The sequence below is a fragment of the Colossoma macropomum genome, unplaced genomic scaffold, assembly GCF_904425465.1.
Source record: "Colossoma macropomum unplaced genomic scaffold, Colossoma_macropomum, whole genome shotgun sequence".
In the NCBI taxonomy this organism is placed as follows: Eukaryota; Metazoa; Chordata; class Actinopteri; order Characiformes; family Serrasalmidae; genus Colossoma; species Colossoma macropomum.
The window spans coordinates 37,363,074-37,390,130 of NW_023494800.1; the positions used below are offsets into that span (position 1 = coordinate 37,363,074).

Genomic DNA, 27,057 nt, shown 5'->3' on the forward strand with positions numbered 1-27,057 from the left:
GAATTTTCAATCATTTGTTTTATTAAACATAATTAAGAATTTTGGTTAAAAGTCCACAATGTGTTTTCAACAATAAATGTCATGTGATGTTCTACAGCAATAAGCTACAAGTGGCTGTGTTTTATGTGAAGCAGAGTAAAATCACTGTAAAGCGTGACCTTGAGTGCCTTACTGTTTTTATTGCGAAAATCTGGCACATTAACGCATAATATAATGCAAATTAGTTTTTGTGTGACAAAAAAAGTGTTTACTTTGTTTTGATCAAAAAAAGTGTATTGCATTGTTTTGATCAGTCAATCCAAACCAAGCATTTCCTGCGGCCTTGTTCGTAGAGTGTTCAAAGCATCGGTTCGGACCTCACGCTCTCGTATCCTTGTATCCGTGTCCCTGACTGTGTTGCACATCTGTTTGTCAGTCTAAGTGGAGGAGCTGCCAGGGCATAAGTCAGTTTGCCTTACAGTAAGACTATGGTTTATTTTGGACTGGGAATGATTCAGTGTTTTGTTTGTTTTAACAGATTTCAAGGCCTTCCTCAGAAACGTGGAACACCTACTTAATGCTAAATGAGTATAATGTTCATTGACATCGGCGCCTTTTATGCTTTCTGGGTGAGACCAGCTCCAGTCTGTGCTGTGATGTTTTATCCTGCCAAGGCTAACAGATTACACAAAACTATGCAGATTTCAAAAGAACCAGTGCCTGCAGTGTAGAGCTTTAGTTCTTTTTGAGCGTACGCAAAATATCCATGTCCTTGCCACCCAGAAGCTGCAAGATGACCCTTACTCAGTTTGAAGGAGCATTTCCTCTGCTTTTGTTAACTTGCTAAAAAAAGAAATCCCCTAAAATATTCACAATATATATACTTTATGCATGAGGTAATTATCAGTAATAGTTTTCATAAATGTGTTAGATTCCAGTACTTAAGGAATTTTATGCAGTTGCTGTAAACAAAGGGTGTAATGCCTTTGGTGTAGTACTTCTTCCAGGAATGTATACATTTGTGTGCAAATGTTTGAACAGCCACATTTAGTTTATTTTCAAAATGAAAATAGTTTAACACATCTTCTACTGGGGTGCTCCTTTAGAAGCCCCACCTACCAAATTCATGGAAGCACATTGCCAAGCTGAACAACACTGGGCGAGCAAACTTTTAGATCTTCGTGGCCATAAAACTCTTCGCAAACAATGTACAAATACCATGAATTGACGTTAGCAAGTAATGTGGCTAACATTAGCTAGGTTGTGTGTTAGCAAACTGCCACTGCAAAGCTAACCAGTTGCTGTCACAAACACTAGCAAGCAGGACCAAACAAAAGTGTCCTGTTGGTTCTGTGAAACAGCGAAAATAAGTGAAAGTTGCCCACCTGTCAAGCAGAAACAGAGCAGCCTCCTCATCCTGTTTCATACATGAAGTTTTTTTTCGCCAGCTTCTTGTTTGAATTTTCCCGTTCCACCTTAAATGGTGCAGCAGTTACGTTCAGTTGTCTCATGTGCAGAATGGAACAGCTGCACCATTTAAGGTGGAACGAGAAAATGTGAATAGGAAGCCAACTTCAGCCTCGTCAACATCAAGGAATATTTGGTGGAGGAATATTTGGAAGGTCGTTTTAATACCTGTTTAACCCCTTAAAATCTCAGGCTTGTTACATACTAAGTATTATTATTTAGTAACTACAGGTTACAAAAGTGTGTAGTAAAACTTTGGGCCCACCTGTGGGCCATTTAAGAGGCTAAATTGTTGTACGTAGAATCTTTAACACATCAGGCAAAAAATAAAACATGCAATATAAAACATTAAAATATGTTAAATTCTGCAAATAAACAGTAATTGTGTATTAAAATGTGCCCAATGTTCAGCAGAAGATGTGTTAAGTTACTTTAACTTAGAAAATCAATGAAACATGAAATTTAACCACAGGTGCACAAACTTTTGCACACGACTGTATATATGTAGTAAGCGTCATTAAACGACCGTCCAAAAGTTTGTTCAAATGTTTTTAACCATCTGGTGCGAGTCCTGTGCAATTTCACGAGTTTTTATAATCACAGTTAATCAGTAGGAAGCTGCAAAAATAAATTAATAAATGTGTGAATGAATCTGAGGTGTGTAGATGATTCTAAAATAATTGCATGAATCCATAATACCTTGTATTTCGTATGTAATCTGTAAGACGTAATCGCATCTTGAAGCGGATAAATTCCTATGAATAGACAATGACAATCTATTATTATCCTTGAATACCTTCTTGTATAAAATACTGAACATATTGAAAATATGAGGCACCGCACTCCTCCAGCAGAGATCTCTGCAGAGATTCGTGTCATGGTGATATGAATCTGTGCTGAATATGGCAGCCGTCCATATTTTAATGAAAAAATATCGATCCAAAAGACATAAAAAAAAGAAGATGGACATAATTAAACTTAGTAAGGCTGATAATAGGTCTTTGTTGCCGGGCATTGATTGGTTCTAACACCAGCTGCTCTCAGGGAGGGCACGAGGCATAATTATGCCACCTCCAAGTAATGGTCCCATAATCCTTCATGTTTGCATGGCAACCTCAGAGCCCAGAGTTAGTCTTCATCCCTCTCTGGATTCACTCAATCTTCTTTCAGAAGGGCTTGATGCAATCTGACGAATTGTCTGATGTAAATACGGAGACACACTGGTGTTCTCCAGCTGCGGCTTATCCCAAGGTAATAAAAAAATGGAACAAATCAACCCATAATCCCTCCTCAACTATTGTTCTTGGAACAGGCCGTCCATTCACCAAAAAAAAAATAAAATAAATAAAAATAATGAAAGGTTCTCCTTCTGTGTCACATACTGTCAGAATTCAAGTGTTTTCTTGATGTGCGATATCCAGCTTTTATGTTGTTCCTTTTGAATTTGTCTTGCTGTAAACTGAAAAAAATGTCTGTATCCATAATGCTTTACAAATGCATTCATATGGAATATATAATACCTTAAAATACCTGCTTATATAATTTTTCTTAAAGAGGTATAATTACATATATCCTTTAAAATAATGGCTAGTGCATCTAAACAGAGCTCAGTGAGTCTCACAGAGAACCACTCTGGATTCAGCCATGAGAGACGATTCATACTGGATAAAGACCAACATTTGGGTGGAAAAGACTAAACTTCATAACTCATAGTGACTCTATAGGGAGCAGTGAGGCGTCTGAGACTCAGCCTGAGGATTTTCAGAGCTCTGATCTTATAGGTGATTAATATTGATCATTACCAGCTGTTTGGGTTCAGTTTTCAGATCTTTACCTGCTTGTTTCATGGTAAAGGTGTTAAATGTTGACCTTAAAGAAACTTGTGTCCATTAAACGGCTTTAACTCTGAAACATGAAATGACCATTGGAGTTATCTGCTTCAGCCAAAAAATAAGAAACAAAGAACACATTTTTAATAAAATTTAATTTTCTAAGTTGTATTTTTATTTTTTATTATATTTTTTACTTAATCAGAACAACACAATTGCAGTTTGACTGATGTTACCTGGAATGCACCAAAACAAAACATGATTTATAAAAGTTAAAATGGAGATTTTGCAAATTAACTCTTCATATGAAGTCTGGTTGTAATATCTGTTACCATTTAGATAACATAGGTTTTTAAATTTATGCTACTTATAAAATCTTCATTTTAGCTAACATAATCAGAACCTTCTTATAGTGCTTTACAGCATTCATGTTTACAGTGTTCTTACAATATTGAATCTGAAATTATAAGTTTATATAGTCTTGATGTATAAAGTCTTATACATGCAATTACAACTACTCACAAGCAATTATACAGGCTTATGCCAGGCGTTATAAGGTATTATGCATACAACATACAATTATGCATAAAAAGCTTTGTGAATACAAGATTCTTAGGAAGTGTTCCTGGAATTCTTTCTTATTCTCTCTCTCTCTCTCTCTCTCTCTCACCCTCTCCAGCTGTCCCTGATTTTCCAGGGAGGCCTTAGCAATGGAGGTGCTACAATGCGACGGCTGTGATTTCCGTGCAGACTCCTATGATGAGCTGAAGGCGCACATACAGGACGTCCACACTGCCTTCTTGCAGCCCACGGAGGTTGGGGATGGGTCACCGCAACAGTCAAGGTCCAATTCCTTAAATTCCCTCAGTCACACAGAGGAGGATGAGGAGGACCTCACGAATAACGAATATGAGTTGCCACACAAGGAAGCAGGTGCCTCTTAACGGTGTCTGTGCTTCATGCATGTCACACGCCACATATGAAATCAGTCTTTGCTTGTAAAGTGTTTTTAATGACCTCATCTTTGCTCTTTATTTTCATTTTTACAATGTCATTAAGCAGCATGCAATAGCAAATTAAATTGTTGCAGAATAGATGACATTTGTCATAATGTGGCCTTTTTATGGCACGCACATAAAAAGATTCATGGAACAATTTTTGCCTCGAGCAAGTTTGAAAATAAATAGCGTGCAGGATAAATAAATGTTGTTTTTCTCTGTTTATGTTTCAGGCCTCAATTCCTTTGACTCAGACTCGGGGCACTTGTCAAGTTCAAACCAAACAATATACAACCAGTCCACCAAGACAACAAACCCATTTTTCCAGTGCAAGTTCTGTGTTCGCTACTTTAGATCAAAATCCCTCCTTGAGGAGCACACTAGGAAGGTTCATAGCATCATAGGAGGAGCTTCTCCAAGCGATGGCAGTTCACTCAATGCTTCCAAGCAGTCGACCCTCAACGTTACGATGCACGAAGGTGTAGAAAAGGTGTACTCCTGTCAGTATTGCACGTACAAGTCTCCTCGCAGAGCTAGGATCCTGAAACATCAGAGGATGTATCACAAAGACAATTTGTTAGGACATTCAGATTCTCCTGTTCAAGCAGAAGCTGAAAAAGGGACTCTGGATGTGGACTCTGATGCCTTGTCTTCAGAAGAACAGTGTGAGGAGTCTCCAGATGTTCTTACAGAACGCAATGTTCTGGATTCCATGATCAAACCCCAAACCAGAGATGGATTCAGCTGTGAGTGGTGTGGCTTTCAGACCTTGCAAAGACAGAGGTTATGTGATCACATGATAAAGAAGCATCGCAACATGGTTAAGATCATGGTTTCACTGCAGCAGCCCAAAGCGGAGGGAAGTGCAGGATCCTCCAAATCTGCTTCTCCTTTATCGCCAAGAAGCACTCCAACGTCCAACTTAATGTCAAATGATCTGAGTGGAAATGAAGGATCCTTAACAAACATCTCATCTTTGAAAGGGACTGCATCGATGAAGTCCACATCTGGGCTGTCAAATTTTCAGTATTCCCAACTAACAATGAAAGTACCCAACAGCACGGGATCTTCCATACTGTCAGAGAGGTCGACTTTTGCGATGTCTGACATATCCAACTCAGCATTAGACTTGGATTCTGGCATTCTGAATGATTCAAGGAGCAGCTCTGATGGTGAACTCTGTGACATGGATGATCCCAATTACACTGATCCATTGTCAGCTGAGGATTCAGCTAAGCTGCTTCTGTCAGAGGAGGATAATAAATTGCTGGAGACTAAAGGGATTCCAATCAGAAGACATCTGAACAGGTTCCAGTGCCCCTTCTGCTCCTTCTTGACAACACATCGCCGGAGCATCTCTCGCCATATAGAGAATATCCACTTATCTGGCAAAACCACACTGTACAAGTGTGACGAGTGTCCGTTTCTTTGCACCAGTCCTGTAAAACTCAGCACACACAAGCAATGCCATGGTGGCTCCTCTTCTGAATGGGACACCATGGACCTAACCAATGAAAGCCCAGAGGGCCAAAATGAAGTCTCAGAACCAGTGAATGGTGGGAACGGCAGCTCTAAAATGAACGGGAAGAAATCCACCGCTGTAGAAGAACAGCAAAATTCTCATCATTGTGCACTCTGTAACTTTTCCACAACGACACTGAAAGGCTTACGTGTCCACCAGCAACATAAGCACTCATACTGTGATGAGATTCAAGCCACAAGTCAAGAGGGCTCATCAAATGAGCAGCAGGATTCTGAGTCTGAATCATACAGCTCATTAAACTTTGTGCAAAAAACTCAAACGTCAATCCTTGGCTTTTCATCCAGAAAGCACCTTATTGGAAAGACAGCAAGGAAGTCTATCAATGACCTGCCTCTGGATCTGTCACCCGTCAAGAAACGAACAAGAATTGACGAAATTGCAAACAACCTTCAAAGTAAGATCAGTCAGAGTCAACAGCAAGAGGATGTAATAAACCTCGAGGAGATCGAGGACGAAGAAGATGAAAACGAAAATCACGTTGATGAGAGAAAGGAAAGAGAGAATTCTGAGATTCAAAGTCAACGCTTCACCTATAATACGCAGCATCTGTACATCAGGAAATCTGGTGGTGCTCAGGCAGAGCGTGGTGTCGGCAAAAGGAAACGTAGCTTGCAGCCCAAAATAAGCTCAAGAAACATTCCGATCCAGGTTACTGTCTCTGACGATGAGGACAACCATTTCAGTGCCTCCGGAGAGTCTAAAGATGTCCAAGATCAAAGCAGTCAAGATAGCACGTATCAAGAGAATGTTGATTACACTGAGGAACCTGGGAACCTTTTCTATTGCAAACACTGTGAGTACCAGAACAAGTCTGCCCGCAGTGTAAGCACCCATTACCAGCGAATGCATCCCTACATCAAGTTTAGCTTTAGATACATTCTCGATCCTGAGGATCAGAGTGCCGTCTTCCGTTGTCTAGAGTGTTTCATAGAATACAACAGCTTCAGTGACTTACACCAGCACTACATGGATCACCATCCAGAAGCTAGCAATGTTCTCAACTTTAACCAGCCAGATTTGGTGTACACGTGTCGTTTCTGTTCATACACCAGCCCAAATGTGAGAAGCTTGATGCCTCATTACCAAAGAATGCACCCTTCAGTGAAAATCAACAATGCAATGATTTTCTCAAGCTATGTGGTTGATCAGCCTCAGAAGGGAACAGCAGAGTCACAAACACTGAGAGAAATCTTGAATTCTGGGCCCAAGAGCTTCACAACTTCCACATCAAGGTCTTCATCAAGTCCTTCCCTCAAAAGCTTGTGCAAGACACCTGACTCGAATGTGGACTCTGAAGCCTTTAGGGAAACTCTTGATGGCAATGTTGTAGTTTATGATTGTGACATGTGCACCTTTGCAAGCCCCAACATGCACTCAGTGTTGGTTCACTATCAAAAGAAGCACCCTGAACAGAAGGCCTCATATTTCCGCATACAGAAAACCATGCGCGTCATATCAGTAGACAGGGCGCAATCATCAACCAACTCAGCTTATAACCTGTCCAGTACCCCGAAGTCTTCGAATGCTGTTTTGCCCTTAAGTCTGGATGAAGAGGTATTCTACTGCAAGCACTGTGTTTATAACAACCGCTCCGTGGTTGGTGTTCTTGTCCATTACCAAAAGCGGCACCCAGAAATCAAGGTAACGGCAAAGTATATCAAGCATGCCCCTCCTACACCAGGATTGATGAAGCTTATGGAAGAGTTGCAGATTGCACCTCCTAAACAGTTCATGAAACAGTTCAGCGCCAATTCAACTGATGGATCAAACAATTCACACCCAAAAGGAGCAGCAGACAAAGGAGAAAGTGAGATGCTCTTTTTCTGTCAGCACTGCGACTATGGGAACCGCACTGTAAAAGGCGTATTGATCCATTACCAGAAGAAGCACAGAGATGTAAAGGCAAATGCAGATTTGGTTCGAAGGCATACCGCTGTGGTTCGCAGTCAGAGAGAAAGGGCTCAGATGAACCAAACAGGAAGCTCCACATCCACTGCAACCACAGCAACTGACGCAGAAAAACCTAGAGCCCTTAGGTCTTTGAAGTGCAGGCACTGTGCCTACACATCTCCCTATGTGTATGCCTTGAAGAAGCATCTGAAGAAGGATCATCCTACTGTGAAGGCCACGGCCATGACCATTCTACACTGGGCTTATCAAGATGGCATCTTGGAGGCTGGTTATCACTGTGAGTGGTGCATCTATTCCCATGCTGAACCCAACGGGTTGCTCATGCATTACCAAAGACGACACCCAGAGCACAACGTTGATTACGCATACATGGCAAGCAAATTGTGGGCTGGTCCTGATACTTCCATCTCCAGACAAATGGGGAACTCTGAAACAAAGCATTACCAATGCAGAGATTGTGCCTTTGAGGCTTGTTCCATCTGGGACATTACCAACCATTACCAAGCTGTTCATCCATGGGCTATCAAAGGAGATGAGTCGGTTCTCCTTGACATCATCAAAGGAAATCAGACAGCAGAAAAGCTAATGCCCCAGATGGTGAAGGGAAATGTCTCGATGTCCAGCCCATTCAATAGCCACCAGTCTGATGAGGGCACTGTGGAGATTAGCAGGTCAGCACCTGATCGTCAGAACCTCCTTGCGTTCTCCACCACCTCCTCGATATCCAACAATCCCTACCAGTGCACTGTGTGTCTGTCGGAGTACAACAGTCTTCATGGTCTTTTGACGCACTATGGCAAAAAACATCCAGGCATGAAAGTGAAGGCTGCAGACTTTGCACAGGAAACAGACATCAACCCCACTTCGGTTTACAAGTGCAGACACTGTCCGTACGTGAACTCCCGCATCCACGGGGTTCTTACGCATTACCAGAAACGGCATCCTCTGATCAAAGTCACCGCTGAAGACTTTGCTGACGATGTAGAGCAGGTGAAAGACTTGGTGACCGAAGGAGACGAGCGATCCAAAAGCCAGAGGCAGGGATATGGTGCCTACAGGTGCAAAATGTGCCCGTACACTCATGGGACACTCGAAAAACTGAAGATACATTATGAGAAATATCACAACCAGTCAGCATCAGACATGTTCATGGCAACGAACATCCAGTCTCTGGCGAACAAAGAGGACTCTGTTGCTGAATGCAGTGCTACCAATGTGACGGAAGTCTCTGAGGTCTGCGACTTCGACCTCACTCTCTCAGAGTTCGCAAAAGGAGAGAAGCATGCCATATTCAAATGTCAGCTTTGCAAGTACTTCTGCTCCACCAGGAAAGGTATTGCTCGACACTACCGCATCAAGCACAACAATGTACGAGCTCAGCCAGAGGGCAAAAACAACGTCTTTAAATGTGCTCTCTGCTCCTACACCAATCCCATCCGCAAAGGCCTGGCAGCTCACTACCAGAAACGTCACGACATTGACGCCTACTACACTCACTGCCTAGCTGCATCTAAGACTGTGGGAGAGAAGCCAAGTAAAGTAATGGTGCCCCTGGCCTCTGAAGAAGATGGACCAGCGATGAGTGATGAGCTAAGGGAAGCAGTGGACCGAAGGAAGTGCTCACTGTGCTCCTTTCAAGCATTCAGCAGGAAAAGCATTGTCTCACACTACATCAAGCGTCACCCAGGTGTTTTTCCTAAAAGACAGCACTCCAGCAAGCTTGGGCGTTACTTCACTGTGATTTACGCCAGGGAGCCGGAGAAATCAACTGTCACAGAGGACGTCGAGCTAGTGGAAGTGAAATCGGAAACTGAACAGGAGAACGATGTTGAATGGTTGCCATTCAAGTGTCTGAAGTGCTTCAAACTGTCATTTAGCAATGCAGACCTGCTTGTAAATCATTACAACAACTACCATGGCAAGGAGCTAAAGCGGGACTTTGTCACCATACAGAGTCCAGTGGAAGATGACACTGAGCTCTACCAGTGTGCTCACTGTGAAATCAAATTCCTGACCCTTCCTGAACTGAGCACCCATCTGACAGACCACAATGAAGAGTTTGAGAAGAGAGCGACGCGGCAGGAGAGGAGGAAGCAGCTTCAGAGCAAGCAGAAGACCACAGAGCCAACCGAGCCAAAACCAGAAAACAAGGTGAGCTGTATGTAAAAAGGACGGTTGATTTTCATATATCCAAAGATATCACAAGTGAGCCTGTCATGATCATTACATTTTAGCTGATTAATAGCCATATAGATAATTGTGATTAACAAAGTAATTGCCTTTTTTTATACATTGATGTACACACCAAAAGTAAATTAGCCGTCTTGCGTCCTATTTGTCGATCCTTAGCACCTCCTAAATGATGACAGACACAGCTCAGGCTCAAATAAACACACATTACTCACTGTGGCCCTCTAAAGACGTCATTAATAAACATCAAACAAATGTTGCTCATTGCCACCCTCTAAAGATGTTGTTAGCAAACATCAAATAAACAAACTTCACTCACCACCACCCTCTAAAGGTGTTATTAACAAACATCAATTAAACAAACGTCACTCACCGCTGCCCTTTAAAGGCGTTATTAACAAACATCAAATAAACAAATGTCACTCACTGCTGCCCTCTAAAGGTGTCATTAACAAACATCAAATAAACAAATGTCACTCACTGCTGCCCTCTAAAGGTGGTATTAACAAACATCAAATAAACAAACACTACGCACCGCTGCCCTCTAAAGGCGTCATTAACAAACATCAAATAAACAAACGGTACTCACTGCTGCCCTCTAAAGGCGTCATTAACAAACATCAAATAAACAATCATTACTCATCGCTGCCCTCTAAAGGCGTCATTAACAAACATCAAATAAACAAACGGTACTCACTGCTGCCCTCTAAAGGCGTCATTAACAAACATCAAATAAACAATTATTATTCACCACTGCCCTCTAAAGGCGTCATTAACAAACATCAAATAAACAATCATTACTCATCGCTGCCCTCTAAAGGTGGTATTAACAAGTAAACAAACGTTACTCACTGCTGCTCTCTAAGGGTGTTAACATACATGAAATAAACAAACATTACTAACTGCTTGATGTGTTAACAAATAAACATAAACCCAAATAAACAAACACAAAATACATGAATAAACACAAATAAAATAACATTACTCACCTCTGCCCTCTAAAGGTGTTATTAAGAAACATTTAATTAACTACCAACTGCAGTCAGCTCAAATAATTGTGAGTTGTTAAAAAAAATTAGATATGTATGTACATATACGTATACATATATCAGATTTTGGTACACAGGTTTTCAAGATGAATAAAATGTTTGTTGGAAATGACATTAAAGAAAAGACCATTTTTTCTTTAAGAAAGGAAACTGAAGCCATTGGTCAGTTAATAATGAAAAAGTAGCGCAAGATGATAATGTTTTTTGCAGGTTTTACATTGTGTCAACCTTCACCGGACCTGGCAGTTCAGGGTGAAGCAGAACCAATGTGTACGTGACGTATGAAAGAAACAGAATCTTGATATTTCACAAAACAACACAGTCATGGCGCCTTTAAATTCACCCTTAACAGACACATTCCAGAACAGAAAGGGGGCTATGGGCAAGGCTAATCAAATGAAATGTACAATTTAATTATAATAGCTTCCTCTAAATGCTCTGGCATTTATGTCATTCGCAGAGCGGTTAAGTGGACTATCACAGTGATTGCATCTTGCATTCAGCATTCATTAGTTATCAAAGGTTTCTGATGACCCAATTATGAGTAACGTTGAAGCGACTGTATTGCTCCTGTCTTCATTTGCTTTGAAAACTAATTTACACCCATTAGATGTCAGTGGTAGCAGAAATGGGGTGATGGTGTTCTCCGGTTAGCTTTGTTCCAAGTGTGCTATGTTGTTTCTTCATTTGTTCTTCAGATGGATGGCCAAGCTGATAAGGCTCCTATTGGCTACAGATGCAACTTCTGCGTGGAGATGCACCCAACCCTGCGAGCCATCTGCAACCATCTGAGGAAACACGTTCAGTATGGGGAAGTCAAAGAGGGCCACGTGAAGGTAACACAATCCTATAGTTATAGACATTATACTTCCTGGTCTATATTTCAAACAGAGCCATAGTTCCTTAGAGTGAGTAAAGTTTCTAACTTTACATCTGTATAGTCTTAGTTTAATCCAAATTTCAGCTTAAAGGGGAATTCCAAGAGGAATTTTCAAAATTATGTTATAATTAAATGGTTAAGCTGTAAACATAGTCATTCCAGAGAGGTCCGCATTGTTCGCAGTGGTGGTGATGGGAATCAGACGGCCCAAACACAGCCTCCCTCACATAAGGATATTACACTTAATGGTTCCAAATATGTTGCCTGAAGTCTGAGACGCTATTTATGATAGTTCTAAGATGGTATTATTTCAGATTTTCCACTATTTTCCATCATCATTCCATATAAACTCAGAAGACTCGTGTAGGTTCACTGGTGGTTCTGGATAGTAAATAAAATGTCTATATTTGTGTTGTAGTCATGGCGACCCCTGGTTCCTATCACCACCACTGTAAAGACATCTGAACCATTTCACACCAAACCACTCTGAATCTCTCTGATTACATCTCACACACTGGATTATGCAGAAAATTGGAAAAAAAATGGCTGCTATACAATCAATTTACATCACATAATTATTTCTGAATTATGTTTATTTGATGTTACATAATTAAATAGTTCCGTAATAAATACATATTACAGATGAACATGAATAATTGTGTCCGACGGCTGAGTTTTTGGTCTTTTTCTAAATCTGATGCTCACACTGTGTGAGGTCAATGACACATTAGCTAGCAAATTTCCAGCACTTTCTGTTAGCCTACTTGCAATATAAACAACATTATTTGCCTTTAATGGGCCAAACTAGACATTTTAATGCATCAATAAAAAATAAAAAAAATGCTGCATCAAACATAAGATGCTGTGACATTTTGGTGCAGGTGACAATTTTACGTCTTGAGCAAAAAATCAATTCCAGTGTTGGCTAATTCTGTAAGTTCCTATTAAACTGTAAAAAATGACTCAGTTCAACCTAAAAATATGACTTCATGTGTTAATCAGTAAATTTTTAGTTTTATTCAACCTAAATAAATACTTTTATAAATGGACAATTCTTTCAATCAGTGTCATTTTTTGAGTTGAATAAAATTAGTTGCTAAAACAGTTGCTAATTTGATGATGGGCATTTAATTTGGGGTAATTTAGACGCTGAAATGGGGAGCACAAATCATGGGTGAATTTGTGTAAATTATTAACCTTTTATTGCGTTTTTATCATACTATTTTGTGATAAAGTAAATAATGGACTATTCGCGCCACACAGTGTAAAAAAGAACAGGCAGCCTAAAGATTTTGTAACCCTCTATTGCATCATCATGAGAGGAATGTTTACAAAATTCACTTTGCATTCAAAACGTCTCATTCACTTTTTTGCATAAAATGGACCTCATTATTAAAATAAAAACAAAGACAAAAAAAATAATAATGTGTGAATGCATCTTTTTGGGGTATGTTGCCTCGAAAAAAATGTAAAAATGAAAAAAAAAAATGACAGAGTATCAAGAAATATATTTTTGTGTGTAAATATTTAGAATGAAAATGAAAAGGCTACCCTTCTTTAAATTCGAAAAATGATAAAATTTCCTTTTCCATTTCCTAAATAAATAAAACCCCCAAATTGTTCTAAATAAAACATAATTCTACATGGAAAAAGTATATAATGACTGCACTGACTGGCTAAACCCACTCCACAATGTTGCTTTTAGGCAACAAACATACAGTATTGTTTATATTTGTTTATATTTGTTTATATGGTAGTGAATGTAAATTAATTTTACACTCTAATAGATGTGAATCATATTTTTAAATTGCTGAAAAATTGTTTTTCTTCTGAGGGAAGTTGTGTGGTGCAGTAACGTGTGTTGTCCAAAAGCTGCACCTTTCCAAAAAAAGGTTTAAAATATCTCAAAATATCCAAAAGATTCTAAAGTGACCAAATACAGACTTTTTATTGGTTTGTTCAAACTCCTCCCTTCAGTATTAACCCTTTCATGATCAGTAAACATGTATCATGTCATTGTAAAGTGCGGAAAATGAGTTTGTTGCCCTGAGGCAACATCATGCAATAAAGGGTTAAGACCCACCAGAAGCTGGAACGGACCCAAAATGTGTAACATATTTATTAAAATAGTCTTTCTGCATCTAACGTCTATCAAATTATTGTTTTATTGTTCTTGTAAGAACACTTTTTTAGTAAATAGTTGCTGGGGTCTGCCGCACTCTTGTGCCGCCTCTCTCACTGTAGGTGCAGGTCCAAAAGATTTAAAACTGAAACTATTTTCTCCATTATTTTAAAATGTTCTCTTTCTTTCATGCTGCACACAGGTGCTCCACTGTTATTTCCTGCTACACAGGCCTTTATGTTCTGTACATAAGCACCTGCATCCATCAGCAGCAACAGTCGGTGGAGAGCGCCAGCGTTTCCCGATCCGGCCCGAAGCTTTCCGTTCCCCGGGGTGCTCTCTTTTCCTGCTTTATTGCAACAGCAGTATGTCATAAAGCCCATTTGGAGGCCGTTTCAGCTCTGCCACGCTCTGCCCCCCTCCTCGAGTGTCTCTTGCTCTTATTTGGATGGTTAAACGGCTGCGATTCAGCTGCACGTTCAATTAAGAGCGAGTCCTCCAGGGTGTTACAAAAGGACAGAGGATATAGAGAGAGCGTGATATTACATCAGTTGTGCTAGTTTGCGCGTGTGAACGCGAGCGCGGGCACGTCTGCTGGACGATTACAAGGAAAAAACCTTGAACTCACAGGGAAGTGGTTTCAATTTTCAGACTCTGTGGCCTTGTCCTTCCTGTGGGTCCTGTTTATGTTTTGCAAGTGTGAATCAATGGAATTGTTTCTCCCCGATTCATTCCTGTAAGCTTTTTTGACGTGTGAAAGGATACCAGAGATGGAAACGGTCAGCGCCTGAGATCAGAACGAGCTGCGATGGCTTTTCACTGAGCATTTTTATTAATCAGTGGTTGAAAAGAGGAAGCTGCCGTCTCCATCACCTTGAATTACAGCCTCTATTATTTTTACACCAACTCTGAATGCAGTTGTTTTAATCATTGCGCTACTCTGAGCCAGTGCTGTGGCCTGATTGCCTTTGTGTGAAGCGTAATGGATTTCTCAACTGCACTTTTTCCCCCCACAAACAGGCCAGACTAGACTTTTCTTTGTGTGTATGTGTGTGTGTGTGTGTCTGTGTGTGTGTGTGTGTGTGTGTGTTGGGGGAGCTTAGGCTTCTCCTTATTGACCCACAGCCTCCTCTCACCAGAGGCCTGCGATTTACACCATTCACAGTCCTCCAGTTTGGTTTAGAAGGACCCCCGCCCAATCTCAGCAGACACTCTGTCAGCCCCCCTTAAGAGAAAACAAGTGAGGTAGTGCTGGTCTGCAGCCCGGACAGGAAGACAGCTTGGCTTTCAGGGCAGCGGCTAAGCTATTAGTATTCCAGTGCGGGTTCTGACTCGGCCCTGAGGATTTAGCGCTTCGTCCCGTAACAGAAAAGCCAAGCGAGGCTCAGCTGCCGCACACTAGGGGGCAGCGGCGAGACCAACCACGGAAATGAATGGGATGCAGTGGGGTTAACCCCCTAACCTTCCTGGAATTCCCATGGTGTTCGTCTTAAAGCGCCTCTTCTCATATTCTGTTGAATAATTTCTGACTCTCTTGGACGAAGTGGAGATGTTGGAGATTCTAAACTTTCTATCTGTGCCGCATTTGAGTTTGTAGGTAGGAGAGAAGATGTTTTATTGTGATTTGAACTAAAAGAACATTATTCATATTTTGACTGAAGTAAAGGCTTCTGCAAGTGTCTCAATACGTAAGAAACTCTGTGTCCGCTGGATATGATAGCGTTTTTGTTGACATGGGATTATCACTAAGAAGAAAATTGTAAAAATTACATCACCCTGCCGCCTCATGTAAAACTAATCTCGTCCAAATATCGATCACTTTAAAAGTTTACATTTCAAAAGGTCTACATGATAAAGTAAGATGTAAACAGAGTGGTTCAGAGTGGTTCAGAGCGGTTCAGAGTGGTTTTGTGTGAAACGCTCCGTTCTAGATAAACTTACCGAGTCAGAACTGTTCACAGTGGTGGTGATAGGAACCAGACGTCCACCTCTAAAAGCTCCCTCACAGAAAGTTCCTACATGAAATGGTTATGAATTCACTGCCTGATGACTGAGACACTGTTTTATGTTAGTTTAGAGAACTTAAACTCCATTCATGGTGGAGGGATACATGCAGGGCGCTGTGAGGCAAAATAGTCCCCAAAGAAAACTTATTATTTCAGGTTTTCCACTATTTTCCATCATCAACATTCCATATAAACTCAGAAGACTCGTGTAGGTTCACTGGTGGTTCTGGATAGTAAATAAAATGTCTATATTTGTGTTGTAGTCATGGCGACCCCTGGTTCCTATCACCACCACTGTAAAGACATCTGAACCATCTCACACCAAACCACTCTAAATGATTGAATCATGCAGACGGTTTAAAAAATTGTGGAATTCCCATTTAAACTTAAGCTCAAGTTTTCCGTCTTGTTGGAGTCGTTTGATTGGCTGGTTGAGCTGTAGCTGAATGTCCTCTAAAGCCAGACAGACGCTGTGTGATGTTAGAGATCTTGTTCTTTGGTGACTCTCACTGTCCGTTTAATAGACCATCGTGTTCAGACAAAGCTACGATTTCTAAACTCACACTGTACGAAACGCTCCGTCTGACTGACCTGCTACGGGAAACGCAGCCTCTACAGACGCTCTGTCTACAGACCGTTATCAATAAAGCTGATTCACTCAGAATAACTGAGCACTGAGCAGCACGCTGAGACACTGAGCACTGAAGCTAAGAGCAGGCACTGATGTTCACGGTAGGACAGTTCGGTCTCTCTACAGCCTGATTTAAAAAAAAAAATCACTATATTAATGTTTGTACCTCATCAAACAGAGGTAAATCAGCATATATGGATATGGATGTTGACTATTTCGCCTCCATTTTGTTAGCCTACATGTCTCCACTATTGGTGAAGCAATTGTGGTTGTGATTGTGTTTAATTGTGTATAGAAACAGGCTAAAATCGCAGTGTATTCCTGGCTGGAATATAATGCCAAGGCGGAACGTTTAAAGTGACTTTGCGCCCACACTTGGCTTACCTCACACGGTATCAGCCGGTATCGGTGCATTTTTATGAGTCAGACTGAATGAGTGCTGTACTGGCCCGATACCAGTATCAATATCAATGCGCCCCTGAATTTGTGAGGTTAAAACCCAGTCTGGACCCCTGTCTGTGTTGAACTTGCTTTGTGAGGTAGACTCCTGGTCTGTGGTCAGGCCATAACGGAATGCCAGAGTGGACTCAGACACTGCCAGACCAAACACCAGACACCTTGTCAAAGTAAACCAGCTTAGGTCTGTTTATGTATCATAAACAGTCTCGATTGTAAGATGTTAACTACTGTGGGGAAATGTGCCTTAAAATAACAAACAAACATAACAAACAAAGGAAAGCTCACTACTGCAGACAGTTAAACAAACTGGCCATTACTGAAGCTATACAGATTACACAGATGGGCCGTTAGAGCAACTGATTAAAGCTTAACAGTGTCTAACAAAGTTGTCTAACAGAGCCGCACTGGTCTGGACAGGTGTGTTCCAGGTCAAATCAGAGGTGAACTAGACCTCTCAGGTCATCTTTCATTATTTTTTGTCTTATATTTCTATATTAGACAGCTGTGGGTGCAGAATATGGCAAATGTGAACTGTACAGTAGAAATAAACAATAGTGGAGAAATTGCTGCCAGTAAATTACTGTAATTTTACACATTTTTTACTGTGAATACAGTGAAGACAGAGACCATCCTTCATATTTCATTTCCAGTCAAAATGTAGTCTCTGACCGCCTCCACTCAGCCCGACACTTTCATCTGATTTTACTTAACTTTTAATTTCATTTTGGTATATTTTAGCTATTGTTTTACATTTCCCTTTTTTTCTTCAGTCTTGTTTGTTATAGCAATCAAATAAGATACAGATGCATGATAATGCATGATAATATTGATAACAAAGGATTGCAATGCAGCACAATGACAGTTGCTACATATTATTAAAAATAAAAAAACAACAATTTAAGCAAGAAACATCAGAAATAATGGCTACAGTCAATAATTATCAACATGAATACCAAAGGTAACACAAAGGTACAATAAGACAGTGCCAGTCACTTTACCTATTCCATTTCAACATTATCCTATAACATTTATTCATATTACTAACTATGTTTTTTTATTTATTTTGTTCTTATTTGATCTGTTTTTTAATAATGTAATGATGGGTTGATGAACCAGACACTCGCTAAGTAAAATAAACCATAAGGTTTATTAAAAGGAGAAAGATAGGAAACAGTGGGGTAACACCTGACCAGGCCAAAAACAAGAACAGTTAAACAGGAACAGGGCAAAGGGGCAAATCCAAGAATCGACAATCGTGGACAAAACAGGGTCATAACAAGAGACCAAACTACAGACAAAAGGCTCAGAACACACTAGTAAACAGGCAATACATCACAATGAGAGAGACACACAGACAGGTATATATACAAGAGCAAACAGGTGACATCAGTTAGAACTGACTGTGATCTGCTGACTGACTGATGATTGGATGGCTAGGTCATGTGACTGACTGATGCACCTTGGGAATTGAAGTCCGTAAGATAGTGAGAGTCCGGTTGAGAGCTGGAAAGCATGACACGTTATTTTATTTATGCAGTCTTAACAGTTTATTCTATTCTGGTAGGTTTTTACTATTAAATTTACTATTGTTATTACTATTATTATTAGTATTATTATTAGCATTTGATATATTTTTACAATCTAATTTTTTTCAATCCCTGATTGCTATATTGGCTCTTTTAATCATGTTTTGAGCTCCAGTTTTGGAAAGTATTTTGACTTTCTCTTCCGATTATCTTCTACCTGATCGTCTCTATAATTCTGACTGGAAATTAAATGAGTGAGGGGTGGTCTCTGACTTTAGCCCACTGCTGTGTATGTGCGCTCTCGTCACCCCTCCTCCTCCTCCACTGCGTTTTTTCCCCCTCCTGTCACTCTGTCCGAATGAGCTGACTGTGCAGGGCTGGTCATTTTGGTGGACTGTGTGAATGCGCGAGTGTAAATGTGTGTGTGTGTTATTTATGGCAGGCTGAAGTGCAGGGTCAGGTCCACTCACTGCATTTCTTGTGGGCAGCGAAAAGGCCAGCAACACTCGTTCCTGCGTCCGTTTCCAAATTAAGAATGAGGGATGTCCAGGCGGTGGTTAAGAGGCCTCCAAAGGCTGTTTATCCCTGTAATCAAACACAGCCTTGACCATAACACCAAAGGCCTTAATGACCACCAGGCCTCACACGGGGCGCTGCTTTTACGGTCCACACAAGGACTTCACAAATAACAGTAAACGTTAGCATGTGAAAAACTGTTACAGTCAGTTATAATTGATCAGAATAATATTTATGTTTAATCCCTGGCGATGACAAACCCATCCGTTGGCAGGAGTTCAAGAGCATAACTGGCATCTCTCTCTCTGGGTGGGTGAGATGGTCCTCCCTCTCTCTCCTTCATTAATGTGGTGCCAACGCTGGATTGGCAGTTAGCGATCACCTCCAAGAGTGTTGAGCTGTTGAATGTTTGTCGGAGGTTTGTCTGTCCCATTGGAAGCATGTGCTAGCCATCACCCTCCGAGCTTGGTAGCATCATGTGATGGGGGAGTCCTAGCTAGCAGGTGGAATTAGCATTGACTAAATTTGTGAGAAAATTGAGTAAAAACAAAAACATATATTTAAAAAAAACAGTAGTATCTGGCAGCCTTAATATTTTGAATCCATTGAACCCCTAAAAGTAAGTTAACAGAACAATAATCTGTCTTACGTTCTCTTCTCTTATAGATCTCAGTGTCATGCCCATGTTAGGAACTCTGGGTCTAAGCAGGTTTTCACTGTGGGGAAAAATGAACAGCGTTTTTGAAATGTATCACCGTTGCGTCTGGAGGTGAACTGAGGGCCTGTTTACTCCCTGCTGTAAAATGTGTTTTTGGTGATCAGATCACATTTGGATTTTACTCAACCGCATGAACAGCCAGTAAACATCCTCTGGACGCATCCGTTCCGATCGGGAAATCAAACCTCCTTGGGAGCCACAACATTTCATTGAAATAACATTTTACCATCTTGTAAACATGTCTCAGTATGTGCTGATGTTCTAATATAGGCTAAAAATATAATATAATCAAAAACACAGACTTACTTTGCTCTGCTTTAAGCTTTAGCTCAGCTGTAGCTGCTTTTCTCACATCTCCAGCAGGAAACTTTTCCACAAAAGTAGAATAATTTCTTGTAAAATGTCTCTTAATGTTTGACTTTTTGTGAAGCTAAAGTCGGCTTCTCATTCGCCACCTGTTCCACCTTAAACGGTGCCTGAGGCACCAAAATGTAGCTAACTATGTAGCTAACCGTTGCACCATTTAAGGTGGAACGGGAAAATTCACACAAGAATCTGGCGAATGAGAAACTGACTTCAGCGTTGCAACTTTTTAGTGTTTATAAATGCAAATTAGTCCATTCGTCTCCAAATCATCAATATTCATCTTAAATCTCTCTCTTTGCTGTTTCGTTAGCTACTAGCTAGGCGAGACTGTTGTCTGTGTTGCTATGGTGACCAGCAGTCTGCGCTGATCTTCAGGGTTAAAGGGTGAATTAGCAGTTCTACATTAACTCCAGAGTTTAAGATCATTTAGTGTTAAACTGTGTTGAACGATCAGCAGAGCTTTATTTTACTGTAAAGGAGGATTATTTTATTTTTACCTACAAATCTGATTCAGCTGTGGAGCAACAGGGCAGTAAAGGAGGCACATGTTGCCGACCCCTGTTGTATATAGAACCCTGAACCATTTGCATGCTTAAATGGTTCTCTGCTTGGGGAATGTTCTTCTGATTGATGGAGAATGTGTTGTCTATGGTTCTACATAGCATCAAAAAGGGTTCTGCTATTGTTACAATGTTGAGCTTGTAACAACAGAAGAACCCTTTTTGGTGCTATATAGAACCATATACAACACATTCTCCAGATCTTATCTGGTCAAACTGGGGATGCATTTTTAATGAAAATCGTAAAATGAAGAGTTTATCCAGATACATGATACAAACCAGACATGAAACACACGTCAACGCAGGGTGTAAACGGCCTCTAAAACGCTCCAAAGCTCACACATTTTCACACTGAATATCACTGGATCCTCTGAATTACAAGGTTATTTAGCAGTTAGAATATTAATAATGCTACATAATAATAATATTATTATTATATTATTAAAATTAGACTTATTTAACGCCTTTCACAAACCCAAGGTTGCTTTACAGTGTTGTAAAAACAGTATTAGATGGAGTGAAAATATTCAGAAAAAAGAGCCATTTGTAATTTGAACTGAATCACTGTGGAGAGTCACTGAGATTTCCACCACTGACACAAATACTGAGAGCTTAAACCCGGAATAAACAGCAGAAAGCTCGGACGCAGACTCCTCACGCACCTGCAGAACAGTTGGTCCGAAGGAAAACACAGACTGGGTCATTATTTCAGTCCATTCACTCTCAGGGAGATTAGTTTTATACACTCTATTCAGTGACAGACGTTTGATTGAATGTTCATTGTTTATAATCTTAATGGCATTTTGATCCAAAGGGTTATGATGAAGTGTTTTAAGTTTGTTTCTAAGGCAGAGAGAAATAGTTTACTAGATTCTTTATTTAAGATTAAGATTTAAGATTATTTTTTTGTTAGTTAATATTTAAGTAAATAACAATAACAATAACAACAATAATGATTTTGTGAACTAACTTGTAGGTAGTTGACAAAGTCAGATAATAACACTTCAGAAGTTAAAGCAGCTGCAGAACACTGTGGATTGCTGATTGTGGACAGCTAATTGGACATTGCCTGCTGGTTGATAGGTGTTTGCTAAGGTATTGTTATGTCGTCTGTATGTTGTTCTAAGTATTTGCTAAAGTGTTACTATGCCGTCGCTGTTTCCTAGGTGGCTGCTAAGGTCGCTGTGTTATTCCATGTTGTTGCTAAGGTGTTGCTATCTATTGCTATGTTATTCCAGGTGGTTGCTAAGGTGTGGCTAGGCCATTGCTTTGTATTTCCAGGTGATTGCTAAGGTGTTGCTAGGCATTGCTTTGTATTTCCAGGTGATTGCTAAGGTGTTGCTAGGCACTGCTGTGTTATTTCAGGTGGTTGCTAAGGTTGCTATGTTATTCCAGGTGGTTGCTAAAGTGTTGCTAGGCACTGCTGTGTTATTCCAGGTGATTGCTAAGGTCGCTATGTTATTCCAGGTGGTTGCTAAGGTTGCTATGTTATTCCAGGTGGTTGCTAAGGTGTTGCTAGGCACTGCTGTGTTATTCCAGGTGGTTGCTAAGGTTGCTATGTTATTCCAGGTGGTTGCTAAGGTGTTGCTAGGCATTGCCTTGTTATTCCAGGTGATTGCTAAGCTGTTGCTAGGCACTGCTGTGTTATTCCAGGTGGTTGCTAAGGTTGCTATGTTATTCCAGGTGGTTGCTAAGGTGTTGCTAGGCATTGCTTTGTTATTCCAGGTGATTGCTAAGGTCGCTATGTTATTCCAGGTGGTTGCTAAGGTGTTGCTAGTCTATTGCTATGTTATTCCAGGTGATTGCTAAGGTGTGGCTAGACTGTTGCTATGATAACATTTGAAGCATTATTAACTCACTTTGTCAAGCCAAATTTGTCCTCAGTCTTTTCCTTTCTTTTAAGTACAAAGTAATAATAATAATAACAATAAAAAGAAGAAAAATGAGAAGAATAGATCATTACATTAATAATCTACTGTATTTTTTATTTCTGTTTTTTCCTTTTTGTTTTAAGTTCTCTAAGTCTAAAATACAGTAAACACAGTCGGCCACAGCCTTGGCTGGTGCTGTATAGGCCGTCTGTATTACTACTAAATTATTTAATCATTATAACTCCGCAGATGTAAATTTGACTGTTTCCTCTCTCAGCAGGAAGTGGTGGAGATGCCCGTTGCCATTGCTGTGGATGGCGTCGCCAACGGCAGCGTAGAGGAAGTGGTCGACGTTGATGCCGTCGCTACGGACACAAGCTCGGTGCCGGTGGACGGGGTTGCTGCTGTCGCCCCTGTAGCCGAAATGGAAGAGGGTGGGCCGGTAGCCATGGCGACCGTGGACTTGACAGCGGCGGGTCTGGAGCAGGAGAAGGCGCGGGTGGTCCCGGGACACCCCTGCAGTCTGTGTGACCGCGTGTTCATGTCCATGCAGGGCCTGCGCTCGCACGAGAGGAGCCATTCAGCCATGGCCCTGATCAACAGGGAGGACAAATACAGCTGCCAGTACTGCCAGTTCCAATCACCATTCAGACACAAGTAAGCACAGCTGAACACAGAGAGAGACACTGAGAGAGACACTGAGAGAGAGAGAGAGAGAGACAATGAGAGAGAGAGAGCAAGAGAGAGAGACACTGAGACAGAGAGAGCAAGAGAGAGAGAGAGAGAGAGAGAGAGAGAGAGACTGAGAGAGAGACACTGAGAGAAAGAGTAGACAGAGGACAGTTTGGCAGTTTGACCTGATTAACTCCTTAAAAGTCGCTTGAACTTGCAGGCTTATTATTCAGTATCTACTGTAAATTAATCAGTAACTAATGTAAATTATTGAATATCTACTATGAATTATTCAGCATCTACTATGAATTAGTCAGTATCTACTATACATTATTCAGTAATTACTGTAAATTATTGGGTATCTACTATGAATTATTTAGTATGTACTATGAATTACTCAGTGTCTACTACAAATTATTCAGTAACTGCTATGACTTATTCAGTTTGGGTTATTCAGTATTTACTATAAATGATTCAGTATTTACTATGAATTATTCAATATCTACTATGAATTATTCAGTAACTATTATGAATTATTCAGTATCTACTTTGAATCGTTCAGTAACTACTATGAATTGTTCAGTATTTACAACAAATTATTTATTATTTACTATAGTAACCTCAATTAATTAGTAAGTAGCTGCTATTAATTATTTAGTAATTACAAAGAATTATTCAGTGTCTTCCACAAATTATTCAGTATCAACTATAAATTATTCAGTATCTAATATAATCAGTTTCTACTTTAAGTTAATTTAACCCACTATGAATTATTGAGTCCATGTTTGTTGATAATAGCATGTCAGAAACCACGCAAGCAAGTCTACTGAGATTACACAACTCTATTGCTAATTGGTGTACATAAGCTTCCATTACCTGTTAGCTACATTAGCCTCATAGTGCCAGCATTAAAACTACAGAAGCGACTTCAGACCGCAGACCTGTCTAGGCTGATCGAGTATGTGGTGTAAATGTGATTGTTCCCTGAGTGACTGAAAGAGTGTGGGGTGTTGCTCTGCTAGACTCCACTAGATATCAGTCATTAGCGTTAGCGATGCTAGCATTGCTTTGTGAAACTTTGCTTTGCTTGTGTTCAAATGAGGACGCTCTCCTCACTGATTTGCGTGGAGCAATCAGAGGTTTCCTGCTCGGGAGCGGAGGTGAGGCGGCTTTGATCCCTCGGAGACAGATTAGGTTATGCTTCCATTCCAGACGTCTAGACACTGAGCTGCATTAGCGGCTACACTCTGTAGCAGCTGTGAAATAGCCCAGGACAGGAGAGGAGAGTGGTTTGACGACTGATGTTGCACGCTGTCATGTTGATTAATATTAGTTTTGCTGTGTGTTTTGGGTTTAATGGAGTAATTCTGGTGAGAAAGATCTTCAGTTAATGCCCGTCTGAACTGTAGACGGGCAGCCAGTGAATGCTGAGACTGCTCTGCCCTTTATGACAGGCAAAGCGCATTCTGCCCACGGAACAGGCCTAAATTCAGAGTTTATGAGCCGTGAGCATGGAAACATCCAACGTGCCTTTCTTCCTCTCATACATATGCATTTGAGGGAGGGAAAAATGGGCGGAGCTATTATATAAGACATTACATATTCCTCTCGACACAGCAGGTAGACGGAAAAACAGCGCTTTCAGTTCCTCAAAGAATCTGCAGACACACCTCCAAAGTTCAGTCTTAGAAGCTGGTTGATGATTTTCTGAAGTAATCAAACACATTCAGTGGTGTTGAGGTCTGGACTCTGGGGTGGTCAGTCCATCGTTCAGCTTCTTTGTTTGATGTGTCCGTCTCCTTTTCTCAGTGAGGTTCTTCTTGATCAGCTACACATCCTTTCAGACCCACAGCGCTGAGTCGTCTTCTCACAGTGGAAGGATGGACAGAAACACCTGTGGATGTTTTCAGATCTGAAGCAGCTTGATTTTCTCCTCTCTCTCAGAGATGAGAGCTTTAAGTGCTGTTTATTTGATGGGGCAGTTTTGGGGTTGACCAGGTCTTCCAGGTGGTTGTTAAGGCGCCACATTTTGTCTGTAGTTTTTAATTAGTTCTTTGACCTCCTGCACGTATTATTCTTTGACTTTCTCCTTGATAGTCTAAATGGATTCTTTTATATCTTATCTCCTCAGAAATATCTCCTAAAAAAATTGAACGGCTTGTTCTTAATGTCTGTTTTGACTGGACTGTGTGAGAAGGCGCAGCACAAAATGTGCCCATTCAGTCTGTGTCATTGCCTAAATTGATTTTTTTTTATCTGGAGCAGAATGTTTTGATGAGAATCCCATTGATTTTTGAACGTGTTTTCATAATTAAGTGGTTAAGATGTAAACAGAGCGGTTCAGAGCGGTTCAGAGTGGTTTGGTGTGAAACGCTCTGTTCTAGATAAACTTACAGAGTCAGAACTGTTCACAGTGGTGGTGATAGGAACCAGACGTCCACCTCTAAAAGCTCCCTCACAGAAAGTTCCTACATGAAATGGTTATGAATTCACTGCCTGATGACTGAGACACTGTTTTATGATAGTTTAGAGAACTTAAACTCCATTCATGGTGGAGGGACACATGCAGGGCGCTGTGAGGCAAAATAGTCCCCAAAGAAAACTTATTATTTCAGATTTTCCACTATTTTCCATCATCAACATTCCATATAAACTCAGAAGACTCGTGTAGGTTCACTGGTGGTTCTGGATAGTAAATAAAATGTCTATATTTGTGTTGTAGTCATGGCGACCCCTGGTTCCTATCACCACCACTGTAAAGACATCTGATCCAGTGAGTATTGCAGATGTATTAAGGGACACGCGCTGCGGCTGATCTAGGCTGTCCCAGATGTTCTAATAGATTTGGTATTTTATGGATCCTAATAAAAATATCAGCCATGGTGGTCTGGTACACATGGTCCTTTCTAATAACAGACACTTCTACGAAATTATGTGTTTTATGAAAAAAGCGTACAGTGCCCTGGTGGAGCTCCTGCGAGGCTGCTAGATATTTAGATGGAGCAGTTTGTCTTATCGGGAGCTGAAGACCGCGTCTTTGTTGAGCTCCCTGGTGTAATCCGCCTTCACTGGATGTTCTGTGACCCAGAAAGCCAGAGTGTTCCCATGCTGCTCCGGAGGCAGGGATGAAAAAACAGGGCCTATTCCCAAGATCCTCTCGCTGGAGACAGCCGGGTTGCCAGAGACTCTCCCTGCCAGGGTGGGCACTTCTCTGCCACCAGGACTCGTTAGACGTCCCTCAGTCTTAATCTTTACCCCACGACCCTCCGTGGAGTCACCTGGACGTCTTAGCTGTCCTGCAGGCTCAGCAGCAGATGTGTGTGTGTTAATGTAAGCCTGCAGTTAGCACTGTGCTAACTGAGTTACAGTGTTACAGTATAGCATGTTAACGTTTAGCGCTCTCTCTCTCTCTCTCTCTCTCTCTCTCTCTCTCTCTCTCTCTCCCTCTCGCTCTCTATTTCTCTTTCTCTTCTTCTGTCACTTTCTTTGTTTCTCTTATATCTCTCTCGCTCTTCTTTTCCCTCTTTTTTCTCTCTCATTTCTTCTCTCTGTCTCTGTGTTTTTGTCTCTCACTCTCTCTCTCGTTCTCTCGCTCTGTCTCTTCCTCTGTCACTTTCTTTGTCTCTCTTGCTCTCTTTTTCTCTCTTTCCCTCTCTCTGTCACTCTTGTTCTCTCTTTCTTTCTTGCTGTCTTGCTCTCTCTTTTCTCTTATTTCCTCTCTCTGTCTTTTTGTCTCTCTCGTTTTCTCACTCTCTCTCTCTTTC

At 40.8% G+C, this 27,057-nt stretch overlaps 1 protein-coding gene across 5 annotated transcripts in view; it reads left to right on the plus strand.

Moving 5' to 3' along the window:
- Nucleotides 1-27,057, plus strand: part of znf462 (zinc finger protein 462) — a 94,720-nt gene that overhangs the window by 43,864 nt on the left and 23,799 nt on the right. For 3 of the 5 annotated variants that reach the window (XM_036588249.1, XM_036588250.1, XM_036588251.1), the window contains exons 2-5: nt 3,955-4,208; nt 4,507-9,878; nt 11,665-11,802; nt 22,899-23,278. In XM_036588249.1, coding sequence (XP_036444142.1) covers nt 3,986-4,208; nt 4,507-9,878; nt 11,665-11,802; nt 22,899-23,278 — 6,113 coding nt within the window. In that variant the 5' untranslated portion in view covers nt 3,955-3,985. The remainder of the gene's footprint in view (nt 1-3,954; nt 4,209-4,506; nt 9,879-11,664; nt 11,803-22,898; nt 23,279-27,057) is intronic. The other 2 variants (XM_036588252.1, XM_036588253.1) reach the window with 2 other exon arrangements.